Here is a 22,255-nt window from a genome sequence, read left to right as displayed (position 1 = left end):
GAGAGTAATGGAGGATTTGAGAGGAAGAGTAACAACTGCAGAGGAAGAGTAACGACGAATTTCTAAATTTTTAAGGAAGAAGATGAACAATCTTTCGGGAGGAAGAAAAGAAGAGAGAGAAGAGAGGAAGGATGATGAAAATATTTTATAAAAATGTGCTTTTTTATATTTTATAAAAAATTAGAAAATTTTGAAAATATTAATTTAATCTCATAATTAATTTAAGTACAGATTTGACACATTTCCCTTAATTTTCTCTAGTTTTTCTCCATATGTGTCACTCACTCACTTGAGTGGCAAATTGCTCATGCCCGGTCCAACGGTTCAGTTCTCCATTTCCATAGACGTAAATCCGAAAGTCCTTCTTCTTCCCCAACTGAACTTCACCACTTTGCTTATCCTTCACTGTCGGATCAGCCCCTTTCCCATCAATACAAGATTCCTACAGTGTACATAAAATCCAATATTCTCAAAGCAATAATCTGTACAGGAGCACCATTTTGCTTTACAGCAGTTCCTACTTTACAATTTTTTCAAATTTTGCTTCTAGTTTTCTAGTACAACAAGAAGAAGAACGAACTGGAGTCACTACAAGAAACCCAGTCCAAGAAACCACCGGGTAACGGTCAGATCCGATACCGATCACCATCAGCAGCAGAACTATTAGAGCATATGCAACAGGAAGACCCAATTCAAATGGAGCATGAGAAAATGTTGAAACGTAACAGGCAACAACATGGGGATTCGATTTCTGATAAGATCCATAGATATCGTGGAGTGATTTTAGTGATTTCGGTTCCTATGTTGCTTATTTGTTTTGTGCTTTTTGTAATGCCCACCAATTACTCTGACTCAATGGGGTCAGTTAATAGGAAGTTTTCACCCAAGTTTGGATCTAGAAATTATGCAGTTATATTTGATGCCGGTAGTTCTGGTAGTAGGGTTCATGTTTTCTGTTTTGATCAGCATTTGGATCTTGTTCCCATTGGCAATGACCTCGAACTCTTCCTGCAGGTAATTTTTTGGATTTTGAGTTTATTTTCTTCTTCAAAATGCCTGCTCAAACGGATCCCTTAATTGCAGGTTATAATTTTTGGTTGGCAAAGTTGTTTTGCAGAACATAGTTTTGTTGATGGAATCCGTTTTTTAGGAAGAAAAACTCTTGTTTCTTAGACGTCTGCCATTCAATTATTGTTGCTAACCTTTACTTCTCAATAGTATCATCAATTCATTGTAGTTATAATCTTCTCCTTCATTGAACATTACAACATGCCACCTACTCTTATACACATCAGTCATAAAAATAATTTCTCCATACAGAATGTACCCTGTAAGTTTGTTGCAAATGAGCACCTATATTGTGTAAAGGCTTTGTCTTGGCACCAATTATTCATCTATTGTTGGCTTTGGCACTATAGAAAAAACCAGGTCTGAGTGCATTTGCTAGTGACCCTGCATCGGCTGCAAAATCTCTTCAGTCACTTCTGGAGAAAGCTGAGGATGTAGTTCCAATGGATTTGCGCAGTAACACACCAGTCAGAGTTGGGGTGAGTGGATACAGTTATAGAATTTGATTGACATTAGATTTTTTGGCTTACTCAATATACTGAATACTGATGTGGAGTATGTCTAGGCAACTGCAGGCTTGAGGCAGTTGGGAGGTAATACATCTGACAAGATTCTTCAAGCGGTAAAATTGATTCCTTTCTTGGACCATCCTTCGTAACAGGCTTTCTTTCTGCTTGGGCATGTCTTATAATAGAATTTTAACTGTTCCTTTTTTTATTTTGAATTTCTGAATCGCTAAAATCACATTTGAAGGTGAGGGATTTTCTTAAGAGCAAAAGCAGCCTCAAGTCAAAGGGGAGTTGGGTTACTGTTCTTGATGGGAGTCAGGAAGGTGCTTATCAATGGGTATGTAATGTGGATTTCAACTTGTTATGTTCTTCTTTGTACTTGGAACTACCATATCATTTGAAATTATAGGTGCTTGCTTAATTTAAATTTGAGATTCTTGAACTTTTTTGTTGGAGCCAAGGGTCTACCAGAAACAACCTATCTACCTCACAAAGGTAAGGGTAAGGTCTACATAAATCCTACCCTCTTTAGACCCCACTTATGGGATTATACAGGGTATGTTGTTTTTATTTTGTTGTACAGACTAGAGAGAAGTAGTGGTTACTCTTATCAATAACCATTTTGTGGTTGTTTACTCTTCATGTGATGTTGATTAGTTAATTCAAAGTTGTTGTCTCTTTATGCCAAGATGTAGGGTAACTAGGATGAAAGAAGTGAATTCTAGCTCAGGTTAAAGGAGAGAACTTCCAAAAAGTAGAAAATGTATGTCATGTCATGCCAATTTTTCAGTATTACCAATTAACATCTCGAGTGGTGTGTGGCACTGTGGAAAACTCAACGGCTAGTTGGGCGCTTAGAAGACGGAAGAAAAGAAGCTGAGATTGTTTGCTCAATTGGCACTCATGTGGACTGTATAAGAGAGAAGAACATAAGAGCTTTTGAGGGCATAGAAAAAGAGTTCGCTTATTTGAGAAATAGTCGCGTTGCTCTTTTTTCTTTTTTGCATTCATTAAGTTCCTAAGGAGGCAGGGGTGCAGATACAGCCAGGAGGTTTGCCTAGAAGCAGCCTAGGCATAGTGGATTGGGTGGCTTTTGTAGAATACCATGTGTTTCTGTGAGGTTCTCTATGTTTTGGCATACGGGCACTTGTTACCCCTGTTAATATGAACATTATTACTTCATAAACTAACGAGGAGATTGCTTTACTAGTGAAATTGTTTTTTAATTCAAGATCTTTGCATATGTAGGTAAAATTGATCACATTTGTGTTATCTTCTCTTGATCGTTAATCCAACCACATGGATTACATGACCCATCTAAACTTGTGTTCATGAACTAATGGAATAATACACGAGTCAACCAATTGATACAATTGCTGAATTTGTATTACAAATGCTTGTGCAGGTCACCATTAATTATTTGCTAGGCAATTTGGGTCGGAAATATTCTGATACTGTTGGAGTGGTTGATCTTGGAGGTGGCTCAGTACAAATGGCATATGCCATCTCAGAGTTAGATGCTCAAAAGGCTCCAAAGCTATCAGTTGGAGAAGATACGTATGTGCAAGAGATGTATCTCAAGGGGGCAAAATATTACCTCTACGTTCACAGGTCCGTCTCAATTCTCATCTTATGTAAAGATGTATATGATCTCAGTAACTGTCAGGGTACCCAGTCAACAATTGCTAAGTTTACCTTGAATTTCTTTTCTGACTTATTTGCATTTTCACTTATTATCTGGACACGTGGTTTTACTTGTGTTTTATCACCCTTTAATTGCACATCTTTAATGTGATTTACCCATCTTGTTTGCAGTTATTTGCGCTATGGATTGCTTGCAGCTCGAGCTGAGATTCTGAAGGTGACTAAGGAATCTGGCAGTCCTTGCATCTTGACAGGGCATCATGGTATATATTCTGAATGCTTCTATTTCTGTCTCATAGTTGGTTATTTTGATGCTATGGTCTTTCCAAAGCATCACTTACCTCCCTCTATCTCTCTCTGTCTCTCAATGAGTAAGTAAGAGAAGAAACCTTTCTCTTAGAAATCCACTATAACAGTATGAAGAAATCCTTTCTCTGAAGTTTCAACTTTTGTTTGCCCCAAATTCAAGGTTGTCTCATAAAGCAAGTAACTCATCTTTATTGTCAAACCTTTTGACTATCCAGTTCAAAAATTTGCCAGAACTCATGTCATCATGTGCAGGTCACATGTAAATTTACCCCTCCATACCTGAAATGTTTGAAATACATATGGACAAAGAAAGGAAGAGATTTTTCTACTTAAATAGAACTGAATTTGAATTTAATGAAAATTTAAGGAAAGGGTTCAAATATGGTACTGGAATCATTTTATGAACTATGTATTCCTATTAAAGTAAATTTGTCTTGACAATGTTTTCTATACAAGGATCCTACAAGTATGGAGGAAAGGTTTACCCAGCATCGGCTATGTCTGAGGGTTCAAGCATGACAAATTGTAGGTTGGTAGCCCTGAAGGCTCTGAAAGTTAATGAATCAACATGCACCCACATGAAATGCACCTTTGGTGGAGTGTGGAATGGTGGAGGCGGAGATGGTCAGAAGAATATGTTTGTCGCCTCGTTTTTCTTTGATAGAGCTGTTGAGGTACGAGACACCATTGGTTTAGATGCTTACCAAACTTTGATGGGCTTACAATCGTACCTTCTGCTTCTGTTCTGAGAAAAGGATAAATTCCCTACTATTCTGTGGTTTTGCAACTAATATAACGCCTTTTGGGGACAGGTTGGTTTTGTTGATCCAAATGTAGCTGTTGCTAAAGTTCGCCCAATCGATTTTGAGAGTGCAGCTAGACGTGCTTGTGATACTAGACTTGATGATGCCAAAGCTACATTTCCTAGTGTGGAGTCAGATAACTTGCCATACTTGTGCATGGATCTTGTCTACCAATACACACTACTTGTAGATGGATTTGGTAAGACTAGTTTCATCCTTCAGGAAATACACAAATTACATATCAGTTTTAATATGTTTCATTTAGTCATTGAATACCTTATTGGACAGGGCTTGATGCTCGTCAAGAAATGACATTGGTGAAAAAGGTGAAATACAAGAATTCACTAGTTGAAGCAGCATGGCCGTTAGGTAGTGCCATTGAAGTCGCGTCATCAATGAATTAACTTGAGAGATTCAAGATTTAAACATCCAGTTTTGCCTTTTGTTAGCTTGTGGGCTATCAGCTATCTCTGACCTGCAACTAGGCTCTTCTTGCTCGAGAAGATTATCCTTGCCATATAGTTAGTTGGATGCCTGGTCCAAGCAAATCGTGATTGTTTCCCCTTTTATTCCAAGGGGTTGGGTGGTTAAAAATAATGAAAAAATCTGTTTGTGATTATATTACAGGAAACACTGATGTTTCACGAAATGAATGATAAGATTCATATTAACACTGATGTTTCACGAAATGAATGATAAGATTCATATTATTTATGCTGATGTATTGTCAATATTTAAGAACATAATTTTGTTAGTTGTTTGAGCACATTGAACAAAAGTAGATGAATAAATATGAGTAAATAAATTAAGATCAAAATAAAGAGGCAGGACCAAGTGGACGATCAGAAGAAGTTTTTGACAAGACCAATAATCAATAAAACAAATACAGTATTAAGGATTTGAGGTGAAGAAAGTTCTTCCATCCTAATTTACTTTGTTCTTTCTTCACAAAGCAATGTTACACTTTCTTTTTTTTTTTGGTAGAGAAAAAAGGCTCAAATATTCTATTGAACTTTCAGAAAAGGGCTCATTTATGTTATCAGTTAAAAGTTTGACTCATTTATGTCATTATCGGTAAAGAAAAAATTCATTCATGCCATTATTTTTAACGGTGGTTTTGCAAAACCATTTTTGACACGTGACCAATTATAACTCCGCTACGTCATCAAAAAAATTTTAATAAAAAAAATCAAAAAAATAATTCAATTTTTTTTCTAGAATTTTAATTTTTTTATTTAAAAAATTGATGATGTGGCCTATTATAATTCGGTCACGTCATCAATTTAATTAATTAAAAAATTTAATTTTTTTTAATTATGATTTTTTTTAATTAAAAAAATTAATGACGTGACCGAATTATGATTAGTCACGTGTCAAAAATGATTTTGCAAAATCATTGTTAAAAAATAATGACATGAATGAGCCTTTTTTTTTACAGTAATAACAACTGATGACATAAATGAATTTTTTCTGAAAGTTCGATGTCATAAATGAGCCTTTTTCCCTTTGGTAAATAAAGTACTTTGTTACCAAATAAGAATTAGAGCTCAAGTTGTAAAAGACCTACAGGCCTGCACATACCTAACACCTGATTATTATTGCATCTAACACCCTATCACTCTAGACTATGGATAACCTCTAAACATTTGAATATATAGTCTATTTTGTGGTTTCAGATTGCCCTGAAGTAGACGTCTTGAGCAATGTGTTTCAATATGTCATCACAACTCCTTCTCTTCTGTTGAAATACACGTTGGTTCCTCTCCTTCCAGATGAAATATACTGTTGCAGCTAGTGCTATCTTGTAAACCTCAGCCTTACTACTTCTCTGCCCATTTTAGTTCTCCATCCCAATTCATACATGATCTTGAATCTGCATCCATTTGAGTAGTCTAGCCCATACTTGTCCAATGTAATTGCACCCAAAGGATATGTCATGAATAGACTCTGGTTGAGTATTGCACAATTGGCAGTTCAAATTTATGTCTATTGTTGGATTTTGAAAAAATGAAGAGTTGCGACTTTATACTTGCGCATTTAAAGAATATTATTACAAAGCTAAATACAATTTAGACGAAGCAAAAGAAATAAGAAAACAATATTATACAAAATTACCAGAACCATTTAGTACAAACGTAATAAAGGATTGGAATAATGAAGGAATGGTAGATACTTTAGGATCTAGAATAAATTTTTTAAATCAATGGTTCATACAACTATGTGAAAACCAAAAAGAAAAATTAAAAATGGAAAAAGTACTAAATAAAAATTTATCAAAAAAAAAAAAGTATTTGTATTTTGTATTTTGTTAAAATTTTGTGTCGGCTGAATATCAGCCATATGTAGAAAGTAATAATTTTTATTTTTGTCGTGTTGTGTCGGCTGTAAAAAGCCAATTGTAAAAGTCATAAAGAAAATAGTGTGTATTTCGGCCATAAATAAAGAAGAGGCTATTATGTAAAGTAGTAATAGTAAGTATTTTGTTTTCTTGTGTCGGCCGAATATAAAGAGGCCAAGTGTAAAGTATGTGTCGGCCAGGTTTGGCCAAAAGTCTGTAAATTTTGTGTATAAATAGAGGGTTTCCCCTCATAAATAAAATCATCAATCCTTCATCTAACAATCTTCTCTCTACTCTCTACTCTCAATTCATAAATCCGCTTCCACCCCCTCCATTGTTCTTCCGAAATAAACCCTTTTCTTAATGCTCTTGTTGTTGGTTTTTGCTCTGGCTTGAGTAGACTAAGTATCCATTGACGTATCTCTTCCATATCTTGTTCTCTGATTTCTTTAGAATTTGAATATATCATAACTTGCTCTCGTACATAATAGCTCCATACTGAATTTCCGTTTAAATAATTGCTAGTTAGTTCATTTAGGATAGTTGCTATTCCTATAACTCTTTTGTTGGCGTAGAATTCTGGTATCTCAATCTTTTGTATTTCTTGTTGTATTCCGATATCTTCTGGAATTATCATATCTCTGGTCAAACCAATTTTTATAACTTGTATAATTGATTTTATCTCATCAAATAATATCTCTGCTGGTGCTGAATAAAACTTTATATAAAACAATGTTCCTTTAGTAATTCTTTTATAGTTCATAAAGGCTTTGTATAGCTCTGGTATGGTAGATATTTCATCTCCTGTTTGGGTATAAACTGTATTAAGTAATCCATAACTATAACATGTTTTTACTAGATTTGCATTGGTGCCTGGTTGTGCTATTAACTTATTATATCCTTGTAGCTTTTGTGTTATAAAATTAGTATTAGGGTCTTTGGTAGTTGGAGATCTAGGTGTTGAGTTTAAATAATTTTGGATTTTATAAAGGTTTTCAATATATGAGCGGGTTATGTGGTTGTAGGCTTTTTTATCTTGGTTTAAACTTTCTGAGTAGGTATGTATTTGTGGTGGTATAAATAATGAGTCTTTTTGGTTCTTTGGAATAAATGGTTTATCGAAGATTTTGTTCATATTTAAATTTGTATATCTTAATCCACTGGCTCCTTTTGTTGTAGATGTGCTTGCTGTAGCTGCATTTAAACAAACATTGTCATGGGTTTTATGGAGTTTCCCAACGTCTCCTTCTAGTTCTGGCTTTTTACTGTCTGCCGAACGACGTAGCTCCGCATTTTTAGAGTCATGCTGCTGACTTGTAGATTCTTCCTTTTCTTCTAGCTTTTGAATTCTCAATCCCATACTGTCCACTTTTGTACAAAGTGTAGTTAGGGTTTTGAGTATGTTTTCCATAACATTATCTTGTCCTGGCTGTGTAACTCTGTCTTGATAAATAGTCTGCAATTATATTTCTGTCAGTTTTTATTACCTCAATTGTAAATGTAAAATTTAGTATGTTTAATACTAGTCTCCTTATTTCTTTTGTTGTAACTGAATCATCTAATTTTTTCGTTATCCACCATTTTACTTGTGTGTTATCTGTTCTTACAATAAATTTATTGTAAACAATATATGGTTCAAATGCTAATAAACATTTATATAATGCGAATAATTCTTTTCTATTTATTTCCCATTTTATTTGTGCTTCTGTATAAGATCCTGAATAATATCTACAATGGTGTTCTATTTTTTCTTTTTCATATTTGTATTTTAAAACTCCTCCATAGCTATGATCACTTGAATCTGTTTCGACAATATAAGTAAATATTTTATTTTCATCAGGAAAATATAGTTTTGGTAGTTTTTTACATAAATTCTTAATATTTCTTATATGTTTTTTATCTTTATCATCAAAATGATATTCTACATCTTTTTTAAGTTTTTTATGTAATGGTTTTAGATGTTCTGCTAATTTTGGTATATATTCTCTTACCTGATTTACTAATGCTAGAAAGGATTGTAATTTCTTTTTTGTATCTATATTTTCATCAATAGTAATTATTTTTTGTACTATATGTGTTTGCATTTTTATTCCATTTTTATCTATTTGTATTCCTAGAAATTCTACTTGCATTTTTTACTATATGTATAAATTTTTCCAATAATCTTATATGTTCATCTTGTGTTCTAGAATATAACAATATGTCATCTATATATACAATACAGTTTTCTAGCTGGTTAAAACAGTTATCCATAAAATGTTGGAATCTACCTGGTGCATTTTTATATCCAAAAGGTAAAACATTCCATTCATAGAAACCTTGTGGTACTGTGAATGCTGTTAATTGTTTAGATTCTTCTTCTAGTTTTAGGTGGTAAAATCCTGATTTGCAGTCAAATTTACTGAAATAATTATATCCTTGTATTTGTCTTATTTTTAGTATTTTGTTTGGTATTGGATAATTGTATGTTTTGGTTTTAGCATTTAGATTACGATAATCTATGACCATTCTACTTTTACCTCTTTTTTGTTCACTATGTTTTATTACTATAAATGTTGGACTTGTATGTTTACTATTGCTTTTTTGTATGTAATTATTTTCTAACAATTCATTTATATGTATTTTAAATTCTTCTAGATCATCAAAGTTATATTTTAATGGTTTCTGTGTTATTATACTATTTTCATTTATTAATTCAATTTTTACTTTTGTCTTATGTTTTTCCCATCCTTGTAATGGATCTTCACTATATAATTGTTCTATTTGTTCATTAATTAATTTGACTTTGTCTATGGCAAATATAATAATTTCTAATTGCGTTATTTGTTTATTATTTATATTTTCCATTTCTTGGTTTATCTTTTCACTTCCTTTTATCCATTCCATAGTTTTTCGTTGTTTATTATTTACTCTTTTTGCTCCTATCTTATTTCCGCATGGTGTAGTAAGCCACCAATGTGTTTTTGTTATTATGTGTGGATAATATTTATCTAGAAATGGCATTCCTAATAACATATCTTTTGTAGTAAATTCAAAATTATACATTTCTTCTATTGTTAGTATTTTATCCCATATTTGTATTTTTATATTTTTTGCTTTGTATTTAATCATACTTCCTTCATTGTTAAATCCCGTTACTACCATAGGTGTTTTTAATTTTTCCCATTTATTTTCTGGTAAGCAATTATATTTACATATATTCGCTTCTGCTCCTGTATCTATCATAGGTGTATAATATCTGTTGTAATATCCTTCTACTATAATTTTTGCAAGTATAAATATTTTCATTAATCATTTTGTCCTTTTTATAATTATTTTCTTATTTTGACAAGTTATTGTTAATTGTTCATTTTCTATGTTGTATGGTTTAACTTTTTCTAACCATTTTATTCCTAATGTAATATTATGATCTCCTTGGTATATTTTGAATTGTATTATTAAGAGTATTCCTCCTATAATTATTTCTTTTTCTGTTGTTTCTTCATTCGTGTTTACTATCTCACTAGGTAGTCCAGGGCATGTATGTCCTGTTCTTATAATTTCTTCTCCTAATATTAACTCTCTTGTTATATAATTTTCTTCTTGTCCTGTATTTATTAGTATTTTATATTTTCTTTGGTCTATTATTCCTGTGATGAAATAATGATATGGTGTTATTTCTTCTTTATCTAATAGGCTTTGTGGAATTTCATATTTTCTTTTAGATGTACTCATCCTTGATGAGGTAGCTCTTGTCAATGTATTTGGTACACTTGAAGTGCTTAATCTTTCTTTTACTATCTCTAAATCTTCTTCTATATCAATTTCTTTATAACTATAGTCATTATTGTCTATTACAGTAATTATTTTTTCAAAAGGATTTTCTATTTTTATTTTATTAATTTTATTTCTTGCTGTTATTTTATGCTTTGTTGTTAATATATATAAATTTTTACATCTTGCTGTAAATAATTTGCTTCCTGGTGCTAGTTCTATTCCAGACATTTTCCAATATAGAACTAATGATCTATCTATATTTTTATCTGTTAATGATACTGTATAATTAGCACTTAGTGTAAATTTAAATTTTTGATATATCAAGTTTCCTTTTACTGCACTAATTACGCTTTTTTCTATAGGGTGTACAATTCTATCATCTGCTAAATATATTTCTATAGGTGTATCTATTCCTTCTCTAAAGCAGGCTTTTATTAATATTTCTGTTCCTCCTAAATGTACATATTTTATTGGTGTTTTAGCTTTTATATCTTGTATTTCTTTGTTTATCATTCTTTTATTTATTATAGGTATATATGCTTTTCCTCTTGTGTATTTGCAATCTATGATATGTTCTTTTTGGCTAACTACATAGTATTCTTCTTTTTGTCTTTTAAACAAATTTCTTAAAATAGGTATTTCTAATACTTTTTCAACACTTAAATCTAATTCTTTTCCTTTTATTTGTTCAAATATCGTATTATCAAATATAATTTTCTGTTCTGATGATTCTTCATCTTGATATTCTTCCTTAGATATTATTTTTATTTCATTTTCAGACATTATATTTCTTCATCTGTTTCATTATTATCTATGTTAATATTTTCTTCTTCATTCTCAGTTTCTATATCTGATACTTCATATATACTATCATTTTCACTTAATTCATAATCTATGTACTCTATTTGCATATATTTTTCATTATCTATAATTAATTCTGCTATTTGTTTTCTTTTTGAATTTTTGGGTAATTTACAATCTTTAGCTATGTGTCCTATCTTTCCACAATTATAACAAGTACATTGGGATATCTTTCTTTTTGGTCTGTATGGTCTTTTTATTTTATAGTTTTTTACATAATACCTTCGTCTTGGTTGTTTATATTTATATATAGATTTCTTTTTTCTATAATTTTTATATCTTTTAGATTTTTGTTTTTTAGTTGTGCATCCAAATTGTGGTGCCATTTTATTTTTGCAACATGATAAATTTTTATTTAGTACTTTTTCCATTTTTAATTTTTCTTTTTGGTTTTCACATAGTTGTATGAACCATTGATTTAAAAATTTTATTCTAGATCCTAAAGTATCTACCATTCCTTCATTATTCCAATCTTTTATTACGTTTGTACTAAATGGTTCTGGTAATTTTGTATAATATTGTTTTCTTATTTCTTTTGCTTCATCTAAATTGTATTTAGCTTTGTAATAATATTCTTTAAATGCGCAAGTATATTCTTCTAAGTAACACATTTTACATATAGCTAATTTTGTCATAAGTTGTCTATTTATTATTTTTTCTCTATTTTGTTCTCTTATATCTGTAGTCATGCCTCCAAATTCATTTCTTATTGCTGATTCATATTTATCTAGTATATCTATATTTGTTGCTGATGCAGATCCATCCATTTTCTTATCATTCCTAAGTACTTCTAAACTTTCCGAGGGTAGATTTTCTATCCATAATTTTGTTGTTCCTACAAATGTTCTTTCTATGTATCTTGGTGTTTTTGCTGTTTCTATTTTATTGTCTATTAACTGTTTAGACATATTTCCTATCCATATTAATATTGCTTTATTTATATCTGCGACACAATCTAAATCTAAAAAATTGTATTGTTCATTTGCTGGTTTAGGTGTCCAATTTTTATTTAATCTACTGTTCCATATTGCATTATTTCTATCTGATTGCTGATAGCTTTCTGTATAATAAGTTGGTGGTGTTCTCCTAGGACTAACTCTAGGACTATTTCTGGGACTATTATCTGGGGTTTTAACTCTTGACGTACTAGGTCTATTCATATCTCCTGTGTTTATCTCTAATTTTTTCGGTTTATTTATCTGTTCTAGAATTTCTGTATATGTTTCACTTATATCACTTATTTCTGATTGTTGGTCATTTTCATTTCCATCTATTTCGTTTACTTCAATATCTTCATTTAGATCTTCATTTAGTTTTTGTTCCATTTGTTTTATTTCATTTGTTAATTCTAGCTCTTTATCTTTTTCTTTTTGTTTATTTTCATATAATAATTTTAACCTAGCTAATTTTTTTTCTAATTCACTTATTCTTGTATTTTTTATTTCTTCTAAATTTTGTACTTCTTGTTTTGCTTGTGTTTTTATTTTTTCAATTTCTCTTGATTTATCTATTTCTTCATTTTCTTTTGTTATTCTTACCATAGCTGTTAAACTATCTTCTAATTTTGCTGTTTCTTTTTCTAGCATTAAATATAAGTTTTTTCCTATTTTCTTGTATCTTCTTCCTAAATTTGAAAATACTATTTTTATTATCATTCCGTCTTGGTTTTCATATGTTTTTTCGTCTACTGCAAATTCCTCTTTATTCATTATGATCTATGTATTATATTATGTTGTAATTCATAGTCAAGACAATCTAATTCTAATTCTAACATTAATATATCTTTTCTTTGTGCTAGTATTGATTTATTACATACTCCTGCTAATATGTTTTCTTCTAATCTTCTTTTTCTATGTTGTAATTCTTGTTCTTTTTCAACCATTATTTCCATTATTTCTTCTATTAATTGTTGTTTATAGATTTCTCTGTTCATACTGTTTTTTCAAATAGCAGACATATTTATATTCTATTTTTGAAATTATGTTTATCAATTGATTTTTTCTATCATTATCTGTTTTGACTAGTTGTGATAGTTCATATTCTATATATAAAGATCTTAGTTTTTTCCATATTTTTCTTATCTTTTTATCTATCTTAGTTCTTTTTATTTTAGTATTTTTATTTTTATTCATCATAACTTTTTATATAATATTTTAAAAAGCCTACTTAATTTATCTGGATATCTAATCTTTTTTAACCTGTAATTCCTACCATATCGCCTTAGCCAATATTCAGTCATATTTAATCTCCAATATCTAAATCATCATATAAATCATACATATCATAATAAAGCTCTCTTGTATACTTTGTATGGTTAACTCAGTCCAAGAGAGCTTTATTATGATATGTATGATTTATATGTATGATTTATATGATGATTTAGATATTGGAGATTAAATATGACTGAATATTGGCTAAGGCGATATGGAAGGAATTACAGGTTAAAAAAGATTAGATATCCAGATAAATTAAGTAGGCTTTTTAAAATATTATATAAAAAGTTATGATGAATAAAAATAAAAATACTAAAATAAAAAGAACTAAGATAGATAAAAAGATAAGAAAAATATGGAAAAAACTAAGATCTTTATATATAGAATATGAACTATCACAACTAGTCAAAACAGATAATGATAGAAAAAATCAATTGATAAACATAATTTCAAAAATAGAATATAAATATGTCTGCTATTTGAAAAAACAGTATGAACAGAGAAATCTATAAACAACAATTAATAGAAGAAATAATGGAAATAATGGTTGAAAAAGAACAAGAATTACAACATAGAAAAAGAAGATTAGAAGAAAACATATTAGCAGGAGTATGTAATAAATCAATACTAGCACAAAGAAAAGATATATTAATGTTAGAATTAGAATTAGATTGTCTTGACTATGAATTACAACATAATATAATACATAGATCATAATGAATAAAGAGGAATTTGCAGTAGACGAAAAAACATATGAAAACCAAGACGGAATGATAATAAAAATAGTATTTTCAAATTTAGGAAGAAGATACAAGAAAATAGGAAAAAACTTATATTTAATGCTAGAAAAAGAAACAGCAAAATTAGAAGATAGTTTAACAGCTATGGTAAGAATAACAAAAGAAAATGAAGAAATAGATAAATCAAGAGAAATTGAAAAAATAAAAACACAAGCAAAACAAGAAGTACAAAATTTAGAAGAAATAAAAAATACAAGAATAAGTGAATTAGAAAAAGAATTAGCTAGGTTAAAATTATTATATGAAAATAAACAAAAAGAAAAAGATAAAGAGCTAGAATTAACAAATGAAATAAAACAAATGGAACAAAAACTAAATGAAGATCTAAATGAAGATATTGAAGTAAACGAAATAGATGGAAATGAAAATGACCAACAATCAGAAATAAGTGATATAAGTGAAACATATACAGAAATTCTAGAACAGATAAATAAACCGAAAAAATTAGAGATAAACACAGGAGATATGAATAGACCTAGTACGTCAAGAGTTAAAACCCCAGATAATAGTCCCAGAAATAGTCCTAGAGTTAGTCCTAGGAGAACACCACCAACTTATTATACAGAAAGCTATCAGCAATCAGATAGAAATAATGCAATATGGAACAGTAGATTAAATAAAAATTGGACACCTAAACCAGCAAATGAACAATACAATTTTTTAGATTTAGATTGTGTCGCAGATATAAATAAAGCAATATTAATATGGATAGGAAATATGTCTAAACAGTTAATAGACAATAAAATAGAAACAACAAAAACACCAAGATACATAGAAAGAACATTTGTAGGAACAACAAAATTATGGATAGAAAATCTACCCTCGGAAAGTTTAGAAGTACTTAGGAATGATAAGAAAATGGATGGATCTGCATCAGCAACAAATATAGATATACTAGATAAATATGAATCAGCAATAAGAAATGAATTTGGAGGCATGACTACAGATATAAGAGAACAAAATAGAGAAAAAATAATAAATAGACAACTTATGACAAAATTAGCTATATGTAAAATGTGTTACTTAGAAGAATATACTTGCGCATTTAAAGAATATTATTACAAAGCTAAATACAATTTAGACGAAGCAAAAGAAATAAGAAAACAATGTTATACAAAATTACCAGAACCATTTAGTACAAACGTAATAAAGGATTGGAATAATGAAGGAATGGTAGATACTATGAAGAGTTGTGACTTTTATGAAAAGTTGTGACTTTTATGGAAAGTTGTGACTTTTATGAAAGGTGACGGCCTTTCTGAAAGATTGTGACTTTTTCAAAGGTTTGTGACCTTCCGGGTAAAGCACAATAAGAACATTTTCTTACTATTCTTTGTTTTCTATAAATTGAGGGATTTCCTCTCATTTTAAATAGATTTTATGGACTTCTTCTTCAACTACTAAATCTAGTATTCTACGTGTACTTTACTGTCGTTGAGTGGTTCGCTGACACTAGAGTTTTTGGTATCTATACTCTGGTGATTGAGATCATTTTACCTTGGAAAGTCATATTCCAAATCAAACCTCGGATACTAGAGGGGATTAATTTCCTTAAGATTGTTGTTCATCTTGTATTCCAAACATACTTAGAACAAAAATTTGAACATCTTTGTAAGAAAACAAAGTTTAAGAACATTTTCACAACTAGAAAATTAAAACTAGTAGCGAAACTAGAATCAAAAACAGATTTTAAAAAATATGCGAAATATTTTTCTTAAAGAAGAATTGTTGTTAATATGTGTCTAAAGAATCTTATTGATTCCAACAAACTTTGCAGAAACACGAAGTTACCAAGTTTAATGAACCAGTGAAGAACAAAAGAATAGAAGAACTGAAATTAATTCACAAATCCAAAGTTTGTAAAACACGTATCAGAATCTGGAAAATTTTTAATAGGAAAAAGATCAAGTCCACTGAATTCACAGTTTCCCCTTAAGGAAATTATTCCCCTCTAGTATCCGAGGTTTGATTTGGAATATGACCTCCCAAGGTAAAATGATCTCAATCACCAGAGTATAGAAACCAAAAACTCCGGTGTCAGCGAACCACTCAACGGAAGTAAAGTACACTTAGAATACTAGATTTAGTAGTTGAAGAAGAAGTCCATAAATTCTATTTAAAATGAGAGGAATCCCTAAATTTATAGAAAACAAAGAATAGTGCATTAGAATGAAGCAATAGAAATGTCTAGACAATGTAATATCAAAGTTGAAACTCAGTGTGGAAAAAATATATAAGAAGTGATTAGAATGGAGAGTATAAATCTCATTGTGCAGAGATACATTTGGAAAGTGAAATATCAAACTACTGCCATATTCACCTCAATCTAATGAACATTGAAATAAATGATGGATGTATTATTGATAAGTTCGGGTTTACACAAAACTTGTGTAGAGGAACTATCCTTACTACAAAAGGGATCAACATAAAGTTTTGTCCTTTTAGAAAGAAAGCGATTTTGTTTGATCAGAATACAATCTTTTCCATATGAGAAATGGAAAGAAAGAAAATACAACTTGAAATATTTCAAAGTGTGGGGGTATCTACTCAAAGTCCAAGATCCTATTCCTAAAAGAATTAAAATAGGACCTATGACTGTGGACTGTAAAATTAGACTTGAGTAATCTAGAGAATGGTCTAAAAGTCCTAGGAAATGAAAAGGATAATGTACTTAATAAAAATATTTAGAGGCTCAGTTAAATGTTAAAGGACATTTACTTCCTTCGAATATGATTTTGTAACATTTTCTGTTTCTTCTGTAGACTCATCCTTTGGAAAGATGGTGTCAATAAACAATATTGAAAGTTAATTGATCTTCTTCAAGAAAAAAAAACCTTTGGGTTCAAAATGAATCTTTAGAAGGAAAAATAACAGTTGATGGAACTGTTGGAAAATATAAAGCAAGACTTTGTGTCAAAGGCTTTAGGAAAAAAAAATAAGATTTTGATCTTGTCGATATATAGTCTCTTTAGTAATTAGAATTACATCCATTCGGATGCAAAAATTATTACTGTGGTATATGACCTCCAAATTCATCAAATGAATGTGAAAAGAACTTTCTTAAATATAAAATTGGAGGAAGAAATTTACATGGAACAACCCAAGGGTTTTGTGGTACCTGGTAAATAAAAGAAAGAATGTGAACTTGTTAAGTCACATTATGGAAGCTCCAAAACAATGACATAATTCAATCAAACCATGTCGGCAAATGGATTGAAGAATGATGGAAGTGATAAATGTGTTCACATCAAAATCATAAGGTCATTGTTTGTTTGTATATATGTTGACTATCAACAGAGACACTAATGACATAAATGCTACTAAACTTATGCTATAAAGCAAGTGGAATGAAAATTATTGGAGTTGCTAATGCGATCTTAGATATAAGAATTCGTAGAACTCCATATTGTTTAGCATTTTCACGGTCTCATTGCATTGAAAAGGTTCTTAACTAGTTCAAATATTTGAATGTCAATATTGTCAAGTGTCCAATAAATGTGAGCTTTGCATTTCAAAAGAGTGAAAACAAAAGTGACTCACAACTGGATTGTGCTAGATTTTTGGGAAGCATGATGTATATCATATAGTGTGTGCGATCAGATATAGCATTTGCCATTTTAAACTGAGTCCGTTCACAAGTGATCCCAAATAAATTCATTAGATGACAATAAATAGAGTTTTGGAGTATTTAAAATAATACTTAAAACTATGTCTTGCATTATAACAATATCCAACAATATTGAAAGATATAGTGAGGCAAATTGAAACATCGGAAGAATGAAGTAAGATTCACGAGTGGATATGTATTTACTATTGGTAGAGGAGCAATCTCTTAGAAATATTTCAAAAGAGACATGTATCGCTAGCTTTACAATGATCTTTGAGCTAGGTGCTCTAGATAAGGTCGGTGAATAAGTTAAAAGTCTCCAAAAAAATTTAATAGATATTCTATTTTGGCCCAAATCATTGGCATTAGTATGCATACACTTTCACAGTCAAGATGCAATAGGTAGGGCATGGAGCATGACGTATAACGGAAAGTCTCGTCATATACGACATATAATGTGTCGGATCCACTTACAAAAAGTCCTAACTAGAGAGAAAGTTAAAAGATCATCTAAGGGAATGAATTTACGGCTTAGGACAAGTCATCACGGCGGTAACTCTATCTAGCATACTGGAGATCCCAAGAGCTAGATTCAAGGATAAAAACAAAGTTATGAATGACGGTTCGGCATTGTCAATAGTCTCAATCCATTCTCATGATGAAGACAATGCTCAGGGATAAGGATACAACATTAAGGCTTGTTAATGAGTTAATAAAGCTTAATAGTTTTAATGATTTGCTAAGTTTGGCAGAGTTGACCAAATAGTGTATCTACGCGATAACACGGTTAGAAATCACTTATGTGAGTGTGAAGTGTAAGCCGCTTCAAAGAAGATGATTGTCAAAATCCTATCTCTCTATACACTCATGAAACTAGGAGGTGTTCATGGCTAAAACTAACAAAACCGTAAGAACCATAAATGGTAAAGGGTTAATTGTGTGACATATGGTTGTCTAGGTATACACCAAAGTTCGACGGTTCAAAGATATCGCATCTACCGATTGACCGAGTATATCCGACATATGTTCACTACGGAAAGTCCAAGGGGAAACCTACTTATCCATATGCAATTAATTCTTGCTTGTAAAGTACACATACTTGTCCGTTTCTTTGTCTTCGAGTCATTCCCCATTCATGCGGGGGATTGTTGGATTTTGAAAAGGTGTGAATGGAAAATGAAGAGTTGCGACTTTTATGAAGAGTTGTGACTTTTATGAAATGTTGCGACTTTTATGAAAAGTTGTGACTTTTATGAAAAGTTGTGACTGATACGCTCAAACTTACTTCTCAAATGAGAAGTAAAGTGGTCGTGTCAAGTAAATAACTCAACTAGTGAGGTTGGGATCGTTCCCACGAGGAAAATAGTCTAGACTTAACTTCAACTTGTTATTACTATTGTTCGGTTGATGACTTCCTTAGAAAGTAAAAGCATAAACGGGGGGTTTGTATTTCCTAATGAGCAAAAATAACTAACGAACTTGAAAGAGACACTTAACAGCTTTTAATGTTGAGTTTTAATCAAGTAATCAAAGTAACTAGGGTTTACGTGTTCCCCACAGGTTCATAACTTGATAATTCTAACTATAACAATTCTTTCCTAGTATCTTGCATGTAAAGTGATAAGTTATGTATTTTAAATCCTTGGTCCGACATCTAGAAAATCTCACTCCGCACCTTGGTCCGGCTACGTGTGTTGCTTTCCTAACCCTTATCCTTACCTCATATTAAGCATCGTATTCGATATTTGACTAAGTTATTACCTCGTACCAATCAATACTAGCCTATTAGATAGTATACACTAAATCTATGTTAATAATTCTTTTCCTATTATCTACCTCCTTGGTCCGGCAACTAGCATTAAGGCGAGTTCTAACGTTGATCATCCGTTAAACAGACTTCTAAGCGAAAGAATTATTAATACATGCAAGACACGATTCTAGAATTGTTATTTTAGCTAGGGTTTATCTCATTATTTGGCTATGGTTCCCACAACCCTAGTTAAGGAGTTTAGTTCCTCATAGCCATAAACACAATATTCAAATATGGTAAACAAGAATTCATGTACTTACTTCAATGAGAAAGAATAAAGTCCGAAAATTTGCTTGATTAATCACCAAAAATCACTTATAAGAATCTCTAACAATCAAACACTCAAAACACAAAGTCTCACAATATAATGTTTAATATCACAGAGTCTAACCTCAAAAACGAGGTTTTTCGAACTATTTATAAAAAACTAAAAACCTAATTAAACAAGGATTCTAATTACTGGAAATCTGCCAAAACGCGGCTGGGTCGACGGACCACGCGACGGACCGTCGTGGTCATGACGGACCGTCGTAGACTTCGTCGTCCCATACTTGGTGTAATTCTTCTGCTGCTTTCTTCATTCCCCTCGACGGCAAGTGTGACGGACCGTCATAAGCACAACGGTCCGTCGAGGGTCTCGTTTCAAAATACTTCAACTCTTGGAATCTGGGTACTGGGATCACTTCTCTGATCTTCACGACGAACCTGTAAGACGGACCGTCATAGCCATGACGGACCGTCACAAGCTTCGTAATCCCACACTTGATCAGACTTCCCCATCTTCCTTCAGCAGCTTCTCTACGCTGCCACCTACGGACCGTCACAGGCACGACGGACCGTCATAAGCTCCGTAGGTGGTCTCTTCTGCATTTTTCACTCAAAATCTCCGCATTCAGCTTTGGACAGATTTCCTGCAAAACAAAGAGAAACTTATATCAAAATTAGCACAAAAAGGGCTTTCGGACACACTAAACTTAATGAAAAAGTATTAATTATATCGTGAAACCACGGTATATCAACACCCTCAACTTAAATTCGTTGTTTGTCCTCAAGCGACGCACTATGACTCACTACACAATCTTTGTACAATAGTATTCATGTTTTTATCCTTTGCAATCATTTGGCTATCAATCCCGATTAATCTCATCAAATCTATGCATGCTATCACTATTAGGCTTGAATTTTGTGGGATTCGAACATGACAGACTCACCACGCACTAACACCTATCCTCTTCAATTTCTCACCGAGAGGCTAACAATTCCGGTATAGCAACTAGTGTCCTCACTTTAGAACAAAATCCTCATTTTTCACACAATGATTTCAGTTTGAGTATAAGGATTACATTTCAACACTCGCTCTCAGAACAAAGTCACACTCATTCATACCTATTGCCATAAGCTTGCCCTTATTTTCACTGCCTTAAGTTCGCTATACAACCCTTAGGATCACGATAGGACTTTTTTAGCTTGTAACCTAGGCTCAGAGTCAGGTAGGGTAAATTTAGGTATACTTTAGTGACTTTTTGCCCTCCTTGACATGTCGGCTAAACCTTCCACTTTCTATCACTTTATCTCGCCCAGTTTCTCCTATTCTTTCACCTTGCTGTTTTCCTTCTTTCTTCATTTGTGTAAGTAACTCTTTTCTTTTCTCGTTTGTAATTCTTGAATATTTCTCTTTTTTTTTAAAGAGTTCTTGAGTCACTTTACTTTTGTTCTTTCAACCCCACTTTCCAGAGCATTCCTCAAAACAGCCACCCTCAACTCATGGCTTTGCCATGAGTCAAGGTACACAATACCCAAAGTCGGGTCAGGGCCATAACGAAGGTTGTTTATATATTAGCCACCCTCAACTTATGCTTTTGGCATAAGCTGAGGTGCACATGTCCAAGGAGGGACCAGGGCCAACATATTGTTCCCAGAAAAGATCAGTTGGGATGAAAAAGAAAGGTCTAATTTTAAGCTCAAATTATTTGGATCAAAGAAGGATAACTTTCATTTGGTTTCTTTTATTTAGGATAGAAATGGGCTATATTGAATAAGGGCCTATGATCCTTTCCTAATTGTCTGTTACAGCTTACTTTTAGCAGGACTAACAAGGCAAGTTCTAGCTCAGTATCAGTAGTGGACTATTCAACTTTCCTCACACTCACTTGACATCTCATCACTATACCAGATTATCAGACACCTAGTTCGACTTGAAGATTTAGGGTAGTGCAATGATGTAACTTTATTTCATGTTTAGATCCACACAATTATCAGTTACTACGCCTTTTTATGCAACCTTTTCCAGTTTTATCGGGATATCATTTTAGCCATCATGCTTCAGAGTTAAACTATGTACAAAAGATATAATATGCCGGTTCAACAGAAAAAGTAATCAGTCTTTTGGGGAAAAAGAACACAGGCAAGAAAACCCCAAAAGAGGATAGTGAGTTGGGCTACTCAGACTTCACCCTAACACTCACTTTCCATTTACCCCACCCCCCAAAAAAAGCATGCAATTGTCCTCAATGCATAAAAAAAATCTAAAGATTAGA

The 22,255-nt window shown here is 31.8% G+C and overlaps 1 protein-coding gene across 1 annotated transcript; it reads left to right on the top strand.

Annotated features, from left to right (window-relative positions):
* The first annotated feature begins 227 nt into the window (after positions 1-227).
* On the top strand, positions 228-5,047 carry LOC101262543 (apyrase 2). Its single transcript, XM_004244743.5, has 9 exons — positions 228-1,014; positions 1,419-1,547; positions 1,634-1,690; positions 1,822-1,914; positions 2,983-3,188; positions 3,393-3,484; positions 3,987-4,204; positions 4,343-4,532; positions 4,622-5,047. The coding sequence occupies exons 1-9, from the start codon at positions 673-675 to the stop codon at positions 4,735-4,737; spliced, it is 1,443 nt and encodes a 480-aa protein (XP_004244791.1). The 5' UTR covers positions 228-672; the 3' UTR covers positions 4,738-5,047.
* The last annotated feature ends 17,208 nt before the right edge of the window (positions 5,048-22,255 follow it).

Source organism: Solanum lycopersicum, chromosome 8, assembly GCF_036512215.1.
Source record: "Solanum lycopersicum chromosome 8, SLM_r2.1".
NCBI classification, from domain to species: Eukaryota; Viridiplantae; Streptophyta; class Magnoliopsida; order Solanales; family Solanaceae; genus Solanum; species Solanum lycopersicum.
Note: the sequence above shows the minus strand (reverse complement) of the source record. Positions and strands in the feature narration are given on the sequence as shown.

What these genes read in the sequence shown, in the direction of transcription:
- LOC101262543 (XM_004244743.5), top strand. Translation starts at nt 673, where the DNA reads ATGCAACAGGAAGACCCAATTCAAATGGAGCATGAGAAAATGTTGAAA. An exon ending in ACACACCAGTCAGAGTTGGG is followed by an intron (nt 1,548 to 1,633) that starts GTGAGTGGATAC and finishes GAGTATGTCTAG; the next exon opens with GCAACTGCAGGCTTGAGGCA. An exon ending in TCTTTGATAGAGCTGTTGAG is followed by an intron (nt 4,205 to 4,342) that starts GTACGAGACACC and finishes TTTTGGGGACAG; the next exon opens with GTTGGTTTTGTTGATCCAAA.